At 39.0% G+C, this 16,540-nt stretch overlaps 1 protein-coding gene across 2 annotated transcripts; it reads right to left on the reverse strand.

Annotated features, from left to right (window-relative positions):
* Positions 1 to 481: 481 nt before the first annotated feature.
* igsf8 (immunoglobulin superfamily, member 8) lies at positions 482 to 13,329 on the reverse strand. Of its 2 annotated transcripts, none has more exons than XM_063911187.1 (8): positions 13,199 to 13,329; positions 12,856 to 13,014; positions 10,054 to 10,434; positions 8,840 to 9,301; positions 6,396 to 6,574; positions 5,502 to 5,754; positions 4,504 to 4,962; positions 482 to 3,078 (listed from the first exon to the last, which is right to left on the reverse strand). In XM_063911187.1, exons 2-8 carry the CDS (start codon positions 12,896 to 12,898, stop codon positions 2,951 to 2,953), a joined length of 1,905 nt encoding a protein of 634 aa, XP_063767257.1. In that variant the 5' UTR covers positions 12,899 to 13,014; positions 13,199 to 13,329; the 3' UTR covers positions 482 to 2,950. The 2 variants fall into 2 exon arrangements, with proteins under 2 accessions (XP_063767257.1, XP_063767256.1); XM_063911186.1 differs by having other exon boundaries at positions 12,856 to 13,018.
* Positions 13,330 to 16,540: the final 3,211 nt, after the last annotated feature.

Here is a 16,540-nt window from a genome sequence, read left to right on the forward strand (position 1 = left end):
TGGATCACTTACACAGTAAACACTTTGAATGAAAGCTGGCATTTTGATATTGAGCATGTAATGCGGACACTATAACGCATCAACATCAATGTATGTTCAACCATCAGGCTTTCTCACTGTACAAGGCCCATCTCTTTGTCTCTTTCTGGGTCAAAGTGAAGTTTAAACCAGTTTTCTTGTCATGGTTGAGATGAATGCATCCCAAAGGGTTAACTTCTAAAGCTGTAATACAAACCTTGGCCGGTCCTAATGTGGAAACTGCAGACACCACAAGCAATGTTATGTTTGCTTCACACTGTATTAATGGAAAATATGCTTAACTTGCACATTGAAAGATTTGATTATATGCCTCCACACATAATGCCCTGCAACAATACCTCAGCTGCAGCCCTCTGGTATGAACATTTTCAGGTTACCTGCTTAAAACACACCATTGTTATGGCAGTATAAAATAAAGGAATAAATGAAATCAAAGTGACACTTTAATTCCAGAGTGGTTTATTGGTTTGACAACTGGCAGGTTCGCCAAAGCACCATAAGAAACAAACTGAGTTATAACCCGCCATTTTTGTATTTCAATGGTAGCAAGATGCATTCAGGAACAGTGGTATTAAAGCATAGAGTAAACAGTCCAAACAAAACATAACACCTTCACAAAAGGGTTAAACACAGCCTTAAAGAATAGTACAACTTAGACAGCAGCTTTCACACTTTGCACGCTGTGAGCTACACTTTTAACAGCTGGCTGTATTTCTCAGGGAAGAGAAAGAAATGAATTGATTGCGAGCCACACTGCCTGTAAGAGATATAGTGGGAGATAAAGGGGGAAGGGCAGCAGGATACAAACTGCAGTCATAACCAGGGATTAGAGATGAGCACGCAGATACTCACCTACTTTCATCTGAAACACCAGCCACCACTGTGCTGCTGCTTCTGGGCTGTGTATGCCTGGGAATCATTTAGTGCATGTGTGTGCAAAAGTGTGTTATTATGTGGCGGTTGGGTATGTGGGGGAACAAATCAGCTCTGAATAGTTGATCTGGAACAAAGTGGCTCAGGAAGCAAGCAGAGCCGTGATTTTTATTCCCTAATATCCGTGAAAAACATCTATAATCGGGGGTTTAGAGCACACAGGTTGGGCAGGAGAGGCAGATTCAGATGGACTCTCATATTGAAACCAGGAGACAGACACAGACAGTAAGACAAACTGCGACCATAAAGTATAGCTCAGTGCAAACAAACTTAGCAAAGCAGAAAAATGACCTGGAATAATTTCAAGAGGGAACCACAAGCTGGATAACAACATATTTGACTTTCTTCCTCCTTTCCACAAACATGTATCTTGCTTTAAGTGGGCACACAATGTGGGCAAGCTCAAACTTTTCTTAAGTGTTACTCCGGACAGGAGGTGGAGGATGGATTTCACTAATCATGAGTGTGCAAAGAATAAATCTGTCCTACAGATTTCTGGTGGCTAGCAGCAGGGCTATAGTCATAATAGGTCTTGGCTGCAGCAATGTGTGGCCTGAACCACATGATGACTGCAATGCCAACGATAGTGAGACTTCACTCAACTATTAGGTCATATGACTGTGCTGCTTAGGAGGTTTTAAACTCGGGACAAGAAATCCAAACCGTGTTAAACAACACAAACGTTTTTCTGTTAGTGTAACAAACAGAGGATTCTTTTACACAGTACTGTTTTTCTGTCTCAGACACAAAGGGCAATAGGAAAAAAAACACTATTATAAGTATTTGCTCAAGTACAGCAAAGGAGTGACTTTTCAGCCTGAAGGATATCAAGTAAGAGAAGGATACCGAGGAGCTTTGGTCGCAGTCCCATTTGTGTCTAAGTGCTTCAAAAGAGCAGAACAGACTGCTGCAGAATATTAAACACAAGAGCTTTGCCAAAGAAAGCAGTCTTTCTCGCATCAAGAAAAATAAAAACTGCTAAACTCCATACAATATTTACATATTGGCTCAGTGCATAATGGATATATTGTCCATTTATCTTAGTCGAATCTATACAAGTCCATATAGAAAACTCACTTCAGTGTGAAGCGTCACAGGCGAGGAATGCTTGTGTTTAGAATTGATTCTCAATTGGTCTTGGCATTAGAAAGCCTCCAGCCAGCGCCTGCCTTATTAAGTAACAGACAGAGACTGTGTTTACATGCAGAGTGGTTTTGGGCTGCAAGCAGTGGAAGGTCCCTGCTTATATTAAGTTTTGGAGGCTGAACTGCTCCCATCAGCATTCATGTGACTGTCAGTGGCAGTGCTAGAGGCTTTATCATGCAGACGGACATAGACATTAAAAGAAAAACACGCAGTGTGAGGAAAACAACTGGAACAGTATAAACAATTTGTGAAAACACAGAATATCCTTTGTGTGAAAATAGAACTGTTACGAAATGTGTTGATCTAAAAATGAAACAATCAAACAATGACTTTTAAGAGGGTAGTTTGTTTGAATTTTCCTTGAGAATGTTTACTGCAACTAAAAGATTTCTCTCATGTGAAACAAAAGAAACCTGCAGTACCTTCTTTACTTTTGACCATGTCACAAAAATCTTGCCAATTTTTACCATTTTCCATTCTGGACCGAAAGTTAATCTGCAACAAAGGGATCATTAATAATCTAGGTTAACTAACATCAAAATGGTCTAAAAAAATGTAGGGCTTGGCCCAGTAAGGGTCATTGTATGGTGACTAAAATATGTCTAGAGGAGTTTTGGATATAAAAATACAAGATAATTTAAAACAGAATCTTTTGGCATTGGTTGTTAAACAGAAAGGTCTAAACACAGAAAACCAGCAGGGTCATTTTTCACTTCATTCTTGTCTTTAAGTTATTTCTCAACCATTTTTAGCCCATTATGTTCTGGGCATCACGTCTTTGTGCCTCTTCGCAAACATTCAGACTTCAGATCGGCAGCAACAGCGGGTCAACTTATTTTGGAGTGCGCTGCTTTGCCAGTCGCTTCATGAAGCAACAGGTCACTGTTGAGATGATGAGGATGCCCACAAACAAGGCCGAAGAGACGCCGACAACCAGAGGGATGAGGAGGAGGTCTTCAGCTGGGGGAGGGTAATAGAAAATACAAGGATGATGTCATTTAAAGTGACATTTGTCAAAAGAAATGCAATGTTTTTCCAGTGTTAAAAAAGGAGAAAAGCACTACTGTATTATGTACAATCACTTAGAGTCAAAAGAAGTGTCTTTTTTTTATATAAAAAGCTAGTGAATGGACTGTCCAGTTGGAAAAACCAAAAGCACAGTTTCAGCTGGAGATTCAGTAATGTGGTGTCTGTAACAAAATGTAGGATCCATGCCCAGAACAGAGAGAAAGTAAACAACTAACGCTACAACGGCCAACACATGGTCAATGTAAAGAGGATCACTGTGCTCAACATATCTGTTCTGCTTCTGTAAATATTTAGTACATACGAGTACAAATACACTATGGATATTTTGACTGTAAGTCTTTGGACTCAAGTCCACTCCTTTCAAGATATGTTTCAGACACACTTGTTCAAATACATTAATAATTAAAAGGTGAAATATGAAATAGGTCTTAAAGAATCTGAAGCAGAACTGAGCAACATAATATTATTCTGCAACGTGTTTGTCAATAGATTCAATGTTTCAAGTTAAAATGCAAAACATGTGTGGGTTTCAGCTTTTCAAGGTTAATGATCTGATGCTTTAGCTTCATTTTAATATCTTGGGTTGTTAGTTTGACAATAAAATGTAAACGTCCCCTCGTGCTCTGTGAAATCATAACATGTACTTTTTACAGTTTTTTGTTTTTTTTAAGAAACAGCCATCAAGAAAATACTGATTTTGAAAAACAAGCCAGTTAATTGCAGCCCTAGGTCCTCTTGGTCCACGAGGTCAGAATCCCACGGAATGACATTACTGCTAGATGGGACAGGAACAAGTGACATAAAGTGCATATATAAATATTGAATATGCAAGTACAGGGGAACTCTGCCCTGCTATTGATAGAAAATTATAGAGAAGAATAAATCTCACTTAAAATGTGCAGACATTTCTCAAGGTTGAGAGTAAATCTTTGAAATTTACTCTCAACGTTTACACAGGCCACCCTCCAGCTTGTGATGTAAAGTCAATGGTGCTGAAAGTTTAAGTAGTAACACCACAGTATAAAAATCCTCCATTTAAAGTAAAACTCATGCTCCTAAATGTTCAATATAAGCAAATGTACATAAAGTATTATAAATGAAAGTTGTAATTATGTCTTTTGGTACAGTCAGAGTTACAGTAACACCAGATTGGATCAAGTGTTTCCTGGTTTTAAAGGCTGCCTTACAGTAGAGTGATTTCATTCATTCATCATCAGTCATTATATCAAGATTACTGATGACTATTATGAGTTTCATTAACACTAAAATAAAGGATAAACTGGATCTGTTTGTAATCCTTAAAATGCATCCACAATCACTAGGATTATTAAAAACCCAACCCTAGGAGACTCTTACCTCTGGAATACAGGTAGACGGTCACTGCATTGGACTCTGCTCTGGCCCCTGTGTTGTACCAGCCTCCATGAGGGTCCTGACCCCACGCCTGGGCATGACACGCATACATGCCCTGATCATCCATTGTAGCCGAGTGGACCCTGAGTCTGTAGCTGATACCCGACAGGCGGTCGATGCTAACTTCGCTAGTGTTAGCGTAGATCTCGGCAACACCGTCGTACATGAGGGCGGCTATCACGCTCGGTCCATCCTGCACAGGGGGATTCGGTACAGTAACAGCAGATGCCGGGCTCTCCACCTTCTTGATAACTCGAGCAGGGATTGGCCACCGCAGCCACTGCACCTGTGCCTGGGCGGGACCTGTGGTCGTCACGGTGGCGTTGCAGATCAAGGTGATGGTGCTGCCTCTTTTTAGCAGTGGGCCTCGAGGGAGCTGAGCCACAGCTGCAACCAGCACATCTGAGGAGGAAAATGGTACATTCAAAGAATAAATATAGAGGGTATACTTAATAAATGTGACTGTCAGAATGAAACTGAATGAATATTGTGTGTTCAATCAAATGTTAAAATGCAATTATTTACTTAACAATGTGATCTTAGTTAACCCAAGTTTAAGCAGCATTTTAGCACTTAGTGAAAATTTGAAAGGACGCAAGTTCAGATACAAAAATGCTGTCTATATTTGAGCACAGCATTCTATACTAAGTTATTATACAACTTTTCAGTAAAACCACTTCTCAGTAAATACAAAGTTGTATGATTTTCAGAGATATTTGTAAATCTGGAGGTGAGATTAGTGCAACATGTATCAGAGGTTTTGTTGCAGATTAAAATCAGCCCATCAAAGCCAAATGTCAAACAAACCAGGCCCCATGAATTTAAACTCTTATATAATGTCATTAAAAAATCCAATACAGAAGTCCCTAAACTGAAAATGTATTCAAACGGAGAAAAATGAAGTCATTGTGTCACTGAAGATGCATGTAGCGCCTCCTTACCTTTGCTTTTGAGGTTGACGGTGACTCCCTCAGACCTCTGGGTGAGTGTAACAGGAGTGGACGGGTCAGGGTTTGCTCTTCCAGCATACACACTCACCACACACCGGTACACCCCAGAGTCTAAAGGCTGGCCTGAGAACAGCTTCAGAGTATATCTCCCCTCCCCCACTTTCTCCATGGAGCCCCCACTAGCTCGGCTGAGGTCGTCTCCCCAACTCACAACACCGTCCGGGCTTAACCGGGCCACTTCCACCTTAAAGTTCAATACAATGTGTTAGTATGTGTCAGATTCAAAATTTAATTACATTTTGGGCAATTGACCAAAAAATATATAAATATATATAAAAGACAAACGTCTTTAAAATCATAATGTCCCTTTTGGACTGCTGTTGCTGTTTCAAAGCCAACTCTAAAGTGTAATTGATCAGAACTTTGCAGTACTTGAATGCACCCCACCGGAAAACCTTTCAAATCTGTAATGTGAGGTGAATAACCATGGAGTAGTAATTTTGGATGAAAATAAATTAGACTTTATGATTGTGATGGATAGCCCATCCACACCGGTAATAATTTAATTGACAATAATGTAGTCTGTTTAAGCAGCAACGTTACAATTCTCTTCAAACTGATTCTCAACCAAGAAATAACAAAAAACAAGATACAATTATTCAAACATACGCAAATAAAAGTATATACTTTTCTTATTGTTTTAAATGGACTAATGCAAATGCTAGTGTAAAATGTTATTACAATTTTAACGTCAAATATTTCATAATTTCCCTCTTGATGACCTGTTTGTTCAATAACTCATGCATTTACTTACATACTTGAAAGAATGAGGTATACTCCAAGGAGCAAAACAACAAAACAAGTGAGCAGAATGAGAGTCTTTACCTCGACCCCCCCACTCCCAGCTCCATCGCTGCTCGCTGATCCCCTCTTCATCCACTGAACCAGCAGCCCTGAGTTTACCTCAGACGGCAGCCCTAACACCTCACAGGTCAGGATGAGAGGAGCCCCCACCTGCAGGGTCACCTCGCCTCTGGGAGAGGACGTTATACTCAGAGACTCCGCTGGTGAAAAGAAGAGGCAGACAGCTTATTAAAAGTGAAAGCACAGGAAATCCTCTGGAGGGGTCTCAAACAGGCAATTAGACTGTGACAGTAAACATATTTACAGGAAGTGGAATACAGTCTCATTTCTGTGGGAAAGCTAAAGTGGCCTCTCTGGTACATTACATATTTAATGTTTAAGATCAAATGGATAACCACATTAACCAGAAAGCAAACATTAGAAAGTAATTATTACAGCATAAAACAAAATGGAACACAAAAGAAAAATAACTATGAAAATTATAGATTCTGTTTATACTAAATCTGATCATTGAACCTCCCAACAAGTCTTGGGGCTATTTTCTTTTATTAACTAAAAGGATCAAACAGCAGGTAACTAATTTCTGCTTTAAATAATAACAGCATTCCTGAACTTGTAGTTTTTCTTATACATGCATGTTTATAAAATAACAGTGTTGTACTCTGACACACTGAGTATATGGGCATTTCTTTGTTTTAGTTTTCATTTAATCAGTAAACACTGGTCCATTATGGGAGGGAAGCACACAATACTTCCCCTAACAAAGACCTACTCAAAATATAACAGACACATTATTTATCTAAACAAAGGGGAGACTGGGTCAGACTGCAGGGGCCAGATGAATACAAATCGTAATAGTGCTTGTCAGAAAAACAATGCATGCATTAAAGCGATTCAATGCTTCAACTTCAATTTTGAAGAGAAAACATTTGACCTAAATACAAGTCAGCTTCTATCCCTAGTTCCGCATTATAAAGAAGTTGTTGTGAATCTCAACAGCAAGAAACGTTATTAAAAAGAGAAAAACTCAATATTAAACTTGAATAATTGTTCCAGTATAAATACATTTATTCTATGTTTATATCGAGTTAACTTTCATATCCAACATGGCAAAATATGGACAGCAGCTCTGACGGTAATGGACACATCAGTCGGCCAGAGAGATAGTCATCCTCTTTGTGGGCTACAAGGGGCCAAGGTGGGAGGAAAGATTACTTAATCCTTCAGATCTACACAAGCTCTTTAGAATTTAAATTGAGCCGAGCGGCAAGGCAGCAGGAAGTTATTCTGCTGCCTGCCAGCCAGCTATCGACCTCTAAAATCCAGCTGGATAATCAGCAAAGAACTGAGCGTCAGTCAGGCGCTCTGACAGCCCACATCACATAGTCAATACACATTTGATAGTTTCTGGTTCTCTCAAGGGAGCACTTGCTGCTTGTTGTCTCACATAACAGTAAGCGCTGCATTGACGAGGATTTAAATATGAATTAAATGATCAACAATCCAATATCATCAATGCAAAGTAAACCGCCCAATGTTTAGAGCCCAGTAATACAATTGTCAAATCACATTTAATTGGCTTTTTTAGTAGACATTTATTTAACCGATTGTGTAAAATGGGAGGATTATATGGTCTCATATTGATCGCAGGCCCATGAAAAGAATGAAGGAGAAATGGTCTAGTGGCAGTCTTTATAATATCACCCAATATATATTATTGTTTTCCAGAGAATTGGTATAATATCATATAGGTATTAAACTTTTGATGTACACCCTGAGCAAATATTTTAGGACAGTTAAACAAGACATTTGATAAAGTCACCTCTGGAACTAAGATATTGTGATGGGCATTTTTCATGGTTTCATAGACCAAAAGAATAACTGATTAATGAAGAAAATAATCTGTAGATACATCGATAAATCAATAGTAGCTCTGAGATGTCCATCCATCCACCAAACGGGAGGAAAGATCCAGTGATCCATGCATCTAATCAGATGGATTTTTTGGACAGCCCAAAACTTCACACAAACAACAACAAGCAGAGTAACTGTATCCAGTTAGGTATTTAATTAGCCCAGCACAAGTAGACTGCTCAGCCAGCACACTAGCCATTCAGATAAATTGTAAGTAACACAAACATTCAGGGCTTTACACTGCAAGTCCATCCGACTGACGTCACTGACAGGAAAAATAGTTTTATACTGAAGTAGAAACCAAACTCGTTTTGCTGATATTATCTCGGGTTTATCCTGTAACCAGAGCGGCCAACTTTAATTCAAAACATCTCCTTTCCTTTGACGAGGTTTTTGTTAACCTCATCATTCAAATGTAAGTTGTTAAACAATGGTTAGTGAACAAAGATAATTGTGCAACATGCACGTTGTAGTGTAACCATGGGACTTGCAACACTCTGTACTAACTTAAGCAAATGTCAGCACAAACACTGGCACAGTTTCACACTGACCTAGTTGCTGAACGGTCAAGTTGCCAATATCCAGCGTCCTCTGGGCGATCTTCTGCCAGGATCGATCGGGGTCGCGAATCCACTGCGTGGACTCACAGAAATATGAGCCGCTGTCGTCTGGCTGCACTGCCCTCATCTTCATCACGTACTCGCCCAGACCCCCTTCCTTGTTCCTCTTCTCAAGCGTGATCTCTCCATCATCGTACCGCTTCTTGTACATACGTCCAGGGACAACCCCCAGCAGCTTGTCGATGGAGATAATCTCCCTTATGTTGCTGAACTCCCCTCCACCTTCAGCCCCCAAGCCCTCTCCATTATTACGCTTTCCAAACGTGACAGACAGATGGGTGAGCTGCTCTGATTGTATGCCTCCTGAGCATGTCAGAGTTAACTCGGCCCCCTCTGGCACAGGTTGGCTGGTGAGGGAGCGGGTATAGCTGACCTGGAGTGTGTCAGGGATCACTGCAGGTGTATAAAGAGACAAAGACAGACAATTACATTATATCGAGAGGCTACAGGAGGCAGGCAGGAGAAAAACAAGATGCCAAATTGAATTTATATTGCCTGTATGCTGTTTAGACATGTCTATGTTTAGAACACAAAAAGCATATAATGAAATGAGGTAGCTGAGAGTTACTGCAAGATGTTTACCACACTCAGAGGTTGGCTCCAACTTTGCCAAACAAAGGGTAATAACCCAACTATTATGAAGATAACACAATAAGGCTGCACAAACATAAACTTAGTGGTTCACAGAGAAGACAATTATAAGGAACAGTATTGGTAACTATGTGGATGGGTTAGGGAAAGGGCAAAATGTTGTGGATAGCTTGAGCAGACAGATCTTTGTAAATAGAAAGAAAAACTCCAGATGCCAAGTGTAAATAACAGCTTTGACATGAGGAATGTTGTCATGTACCAAGTAAACACATAGTATGATTAATAAATGTCATCCATCTGGCTAGTACAGCGTTGCTGATGTTTTTTCCCAAATAGAGAACTGGTATACACAATTCTAGTTGAAACTATGTCCCAACTAAATATTTTATTTTCCATTTCCAAAGGTTTGGCCTGTTCTTAGACATTAAAGAACACGACTGGAACATGAGTTCTACATTTTCGCAGAATTGGAATCGATTGATTCAACTTGAAAACCCTCAGATATCGGGATGCCCAAAAAACTATTCATAATACATTACAAACATATCACTGACCTTTGACAGGCACTGAGGCGCTGTAGTTCCCCTGGTATGTCATGTCCGTGCTGGGTGTGTAGCACTCATACTTCCCCTGGTCTTCAGCTCGAAGTCTCTGGATCACCAGTCGGACTTTGTCCCCAGAGTCCCTCTCCACCCTCACCTCCCCATTCTTCACCCGAGTCTGAAATGGGTTGTAAGGGAAGCCCTTGTCCCTGGTAGACACCACACCTATCTGATGTCCACCAGAATCATCCCTGTACAGGTACCACTCAAAGTCCTGCGTACGTGGTCCTTCGAACCCCGATACAGCACAGGGCAGGGAGAGGGGGAACCCTGCGACACGGTAAAGGATCCCAGGAGGAACAGATACGTCGCGACTCACAGCGTAGTGGAGCCCTGTGAAAGACAAATGGAGAGACAGCTAGAGAGTAAAACACTGTGATGAATGGGGAGTAAAGATTGCAATAATGTCATTTCCTGTGGGCCGCATTCTGGCCTCGCAGCATGGTTGGTACTGATCAATATCCTGAGCTGATGACTGACTAACAGGGAATCAATACAAATAGCTTAGGAGAAAAAAACCCAGAGCTGGCTGTATCTCATTCCAAAACAGTGGCATTTACAATTCTGTAAACAGTTATTTTCGATCAATTACAAAGTCTACTACATCCTCAAATAACCCATTGATCTGTTTATAAAACAAATGAAAAAATACACCTTAGTAACACAAATGTAATTTTTCAGTGCTCAAAACAGCAATAACTGAAAGTCGTTGAGTGCAGTACTTTGGAAAGAGTTAACCCTGACATTTCCAGACTTTAATTCACACTGAAACTGTCAAAAGACGTCACTCAGGCCAAGAGGAAAAAATAAAACCATCTCTGTCACCTTACTGTTTAAGAGAGACTTGGTAACATGGGCGTTTCATGGTTCTGGTTAAGAGGAGAAATATTCAGTGCGAGTGCCTCAGGGGTTTCATGCTTCCAGGTTGAAGAATGATTGTATTTCACAGAGTCTCATTGTCTGGCCACATACCCAACTTCCCCTGGAACCCCGCTGAAATAGTTATAGGCTCAGACCAAGCTGCTATTTAAATACAGAAACTGTCTTTAAGCCACAGGCACTGAAACGTCTCTTTGCATTGCTATTCTCTCATGATAGGGGCACTGACGTATAGTAATTCCTCTTTTGGGAGAAGGAAGCTCAGTCGAATAATCAAATGGTTATACAGACTTGATTTCTAATGATTTTATCACTATTTAAATGTGAATGTAATAAATGAAATAATTTAAATAGAAAAGTTAAGCTTATGAGTTATTAAAGTGGATAGCCAGTCAAATGTCAGATAGCTCATCTTCAGAATAAGTTGATTGGAAAGGGGGAAAAAATTACTTTTTTAATGATTTCCAAACGATTTAAATGAACACGCAGGGGCAAAAGCTGAGAAAAACTCATCATTTCCAAATGCAAATAAGATGTGATCATCCCGGGAAAAACTGTCAACAAACATACACCCACAAACTGACTATGAACAAAGGATCAGCAGTAAAACTAACACACCTTAAACCCCCATCTAGAGCTGATTGAACTACCTGAACAACCAGAAATACTAGATGGGTGCATTTTGGCACCCCTAGCCTCTCTGCGTGTGTCACACCTAAAAACAACTGGAGCTTTCTCACAGGCTGAGCCACGGCCTGATAACAACACGCCCATAGATAATGACATGGGAGACGAGAGGGAGGCTTAAGCGGATCAAGTCCTAATTAACATTGGGTTCGGACTGATAGGCCTGGGGGACACCACGGCTCATGACAAAGCTCAATACAGTCTGGAGCAGACACTGTGCAACATAAGGGAGCCCCAATTTCCTGATCAAGACCCCACAAAGAGATGCATGTTGTACCACAGGACTGACACATGAACCTTTTCTATTTGGTTATTAAATTGGCTTCATATACTTATTTATACTTTCGAGTTCAATCTGATATTTTACCATATGTCTAACGTGTAGGATCAAGCAATACTAAATACATAAAATGTAAAGTACAAAGTTCAAAACTGAAGTAGTCCGGTTTGCCAGATATATTAATATAGTTCAGATTTATCTTTTACTGCCTGGGTGGGTGGTGTGTTCTATTTACAGCTTAAAATAAAGTAGTGTATAAACTCTGAAGCACTTTGGGTTTATTTGATTATGTGGCAGTATTTTCTCTTGGCAAAGAATATCCTTAAGTCAGATATCTTCTTCATGTTTACAGAGTGTAGTGTAGCTGAACTGTTCAGCATATTCTGACAATCAACATTGCCAAATAAACCTGGTGAAAACATAAGAAACACACTGATGAGATAAAATAAACAACAAAAGCATGACATTACTGAAGTCAAAGAATCAAACCTGAGCCATAAAAATGGGTAAAATAAAACTAGTATATTTGTAACTATAAAGTAGGTATACTGAATACTTTTACTCTGAACTTCCAGCATTTCAACAGAAACAAATGTTATTGTTAAAAAAAATCAGTACAACATACATCAAATAGACTGTAAGTGATTTTTGCTTGATACTAGTTTGTCCTATCTGTCACTTGTGCATTTGGATTGTAGGTAATAGACGTGCAGACCACAAAAATGTGCCCCACATTAGGGCTATATCATATGAATAAAGCTACGTGCCGCAAATGATAACTAAATGAATATTCTGATTGGTCTGCTTAAAGAAACAATCATGCAAATGCATCTATATGTGACAGATGGAGAGGCGGCTTTAGTCATTGTGTTCAGAGAGAAATCAGATGCCACCCAGACTGCACTCACCCCAGTGTAGAAACACGAATAACGTTGTTTTCATCGAAGCCATCGCGGTCCTTATCTTCCCCCCCGACGTCCAGACTGATTATGTTGACTTAGATTTCTATCTCGGTGTTCCTCTGCGTGTTTATCGCCGATCATACTTCATCCCACCGCAGAGGCCAACTGTCTTCAATAAAACGAAACGACAGGCACGATCGGATTTTTTTAGGAAGGAGAATGAATGATAACGTGCAACAATATACCAATAGACCGCCCACACAGAGAAGTGAGTTAGCAACATCAGCTAAACGCAAGACACATGCATTTTATCAGATGTGAAAACGTGCAATGCTGCAAATGTAATCACCTCTTTCATGCACCGTCGCATCTCCATCAACACACCGTCTGCCCCATAATGTCCCGGTTTGCTTTCAGATTATACCGCATCGACAGACATGCTGTTCAGACCAGCCACGGAGCGGTTGGCATCACAGGGGGGTGTGTGTGTGTGTGTGTGTGTGTGTGTGTGTGTGTGTGTGTGTGTGTGTGTGTGTGTGTGTGTGTGTGTGTGTGTGTGTGTGTGTGTGTGTGTGCGCGCGCGCGTGTGTGTGTGTGTGTGAAGGAGGGGTTGGGACAAAAAAGGGGAGGAGCCTGCATGCAAAAAAGGGCCTCTAGACAAAAAGTCAAACTGGGGCATTGGTCAGGAAAACGACGGCGACATTTTGAACCAATGATAATGCGGTATAGTAAACTAGATAGGTTGAACCAGCAACGTCGAACTGGAAGGGGGCGCCACAGCTGAACACAGTAAAATTAAGTAGGTTAAAGTCGTTTTATTGTCCTACATCTCATTACAATGTATACATAATTGTGGTGCTTTAGACTTACATGTTAAAATAAATAAAAATAACAATTCATAACATACATTACAGGTAAAAGTCTAGCATTCAAAATCCTACTTAGGTCAAAGTTCAGCAAGTAAGTATTAGCAAATGTACTTTTAGTAAAGGGTTACCAATAAAAGTCCCCTCTTGGCAGAAAGAGGCTGGAGAATTGGCTGGCAAATATGTTATTATTTAATCTGTATTCTGCACTTGTAAAAGTGTTTAATTTTCATGTTTGTAAATGAATCATTGCTGCCAAATATTACATTAAAGTTGATGCTGTAGACAATATAGTTTTCTCCCAGCTGCTTTATTTCAGAATTTTAAAACAGTTCAATAGAATATGTAATAAGCCTGATCATTTTCAAACTGGCTTATAACTTACAGATTGTTACATGATTTTATACAAAGGGCATTATTTGACTGTTCGTTTGGGGATTCAGGGGATAGAGAAATGTTTGATAATAATTGAAGAGTATTATTCAGTGTATTTTTTTTCTTTCTTGTGTGTCTTGTTGCATTTAAACATTTGTTTGCAGAGTTGGAAAAAGTACTCAGATACCAGAGTTAAGGAATACTCGGTTGCAAGTTAAAGTCCTGCAAATAAAATGTTACAAATGTAAAAGTTGAAAATTATAAGTACCAAAACATACTTAAAGTACCAAAAGTAAAACTACTCATTATGCAGATTGGTCCATTTCAGAATAATATATTATATTGTATATATTATATATTTTGATTATAATTATTGATTCAAAATGATTAGAGCGTTATCAAAGCTGGTAAAGATGCAGCTAGTTTATAATGACTTTGTATACTGCAGGGTTCCTTGTGAATGTTACTCCAGGTGTAACTAAAGTCTGATTTAGGTTTTGCATATATTTCACATTATAAATCCAAATTTGCAAAGTAACTAAAGCTATTAAATAAAGGTAGAGGCGTAAAAGTGCATGATTTACTTCTGAATTGCAGTGGGGTAAAAATACAAAGTAGCAAATAATTTATTTTATTTAATTATATTACTTGAGTAAATCTTCTTAGTTACTTTACACCACTGTGTTTGTAAGCCTGCTCACACTTCTGTCATTCATAAATCATATACATAAAACATTGAGTTAGTGACTGTTTTATTAAACCACAAGATGGCGACAACCAATCGCTTTAAAGTTCCAGCCATCTCAAGAACAGACTGTATAATATTTCTTTGCATTTGTAACTCTAAAAAAACAAAGATATGTATACAAAAAAGATGAACAAATTGGTTGTCTGACCATAACATTAGAATGATAACACATAAAGAAAACAATAGATAATATATACAATCTTTTTTGAGAGTACACAACCACTATAAATTGATATCCAACTTTAAAAATATGTATTGCCCTGCTCCTAAACCCTGAATCATCCAAACAATATGCGAGGTTACTTCAACATCAATCTCCAAAAGCTGACATTGATGTAAAACAGCGATAAAACCCAACTAACATTTCGGTGGCCTGCTGAGGGGGCTTTGGTATATTCCCCCTTTCAATTTCTCTTTTTTTGTATTACCCTCAATGTAAAGGCAATAAAAAAGTCTAATCAGTTATTAACTGTTTTTCCACATATGAAGCGGAGTCAGGAGAAATATTAAAGCCTTGGGCAGAAAATTGGGAAACATTAAAGCTGAGTGGAGCAGGATGTAAAAGTTGTTATGAGTTTTATGTTCATTGGTGACAGAGTCACTCAGATGCTGCTTATTCTAAAGAGGATTTATGCCATCGGAGCACACCTCATTACCGCTACTAGTTGTCCTATATCCTGTCTAGTTTCCTTTCCTCTCCTCTCTTCTCCTCACTTAAGGCTACATGGAAACATGGATGACTTCACAGTGCGGTTCGGCAGCGAGAGGAAGTCATTAGGATATTCTGGGTTAACTAGGCGGCGAGCGAGATCTGCAGACTTCAGCAGGAGCCTATAGCAGCACTGAGGGATGGCACTCATGCAGAGTAAACTTCCTCAGTCTCATGGCTTCCAATGTGTCGCAATTCTTTAACCAAGTTGGACGGTTAGAGCATGATGTGGTCTGATCCACTTCCAGGGAAATAAAACTACTATTTGCTATTCAGTTTTGTAGGGACTAGAAGTTTAATTCCAACATTTACTTCTTCAAATGCTTATCAAATATCACTATTATATTTCCAGTTGGTGATGATCTAATTACCTTACAGTTAGTGATTATGTTTATTTTACTACTTCTACTCCAAAACATTTCAGAGTATTCTATGGTAATACAGTAATTTGTACTCAACTACATTTTATTGACAGTTAAACTTCTATAAAGTTCTTCAATATTATGCATTGTTTTACAGTACATTGAACTAGTCCATAAATTAGTTAAAATGAACTCAACTTAAAAAGCTGCTTAAAAATGTATAATAATGAAAAAGCTAAATAATAAGGAGAGAAGGAAGAAAAGTCAAATAACACATAGTTCTCATTATTCCCATTATTCATAGTTGATTCTGTTATTGTTAATACACTTTAAATAAAAACATGTACAACTTTATCTGATGGAAGTTGTTTTTGAGTCGTCAAAGTGCATTATTTGTTTGTTCAGCCACATGGGGGCAGAAACAACAGCTAAAACTCTTAAATGTGTCATTTTAGCAAATAATTGTCTATTTACACATTCAGCAAATATATTTGGATATCAGTTCTGGTCATACAAAAATAAAAGTTATAATTCCCACCAAATACTGAGGGAAATATACCTGTCTTTAGCTTGCTAGTTGTTTTACCTTCTTTATCAACTTGTTGCAAACTTTGTCTCTGCTAAGCAGAAT

This window comes from Eleginops maclovinus, chromosome 20 (assembly GCF_036324505.1).
Source record: "Eleginops maclovinus isolate JMC-PN-2008 ecotype Puerto Natales chromosome 20, JC_Emac_rtc_rv5, whole genome shotgun sequence".
In the NCBI taxonomy this organism is placed as follows: Eukaryota; Metazoa; Chordata; class Actinopteri; order Perciformes; family Eleginopidae; genus Eleginops; species Eleginops maclovinus.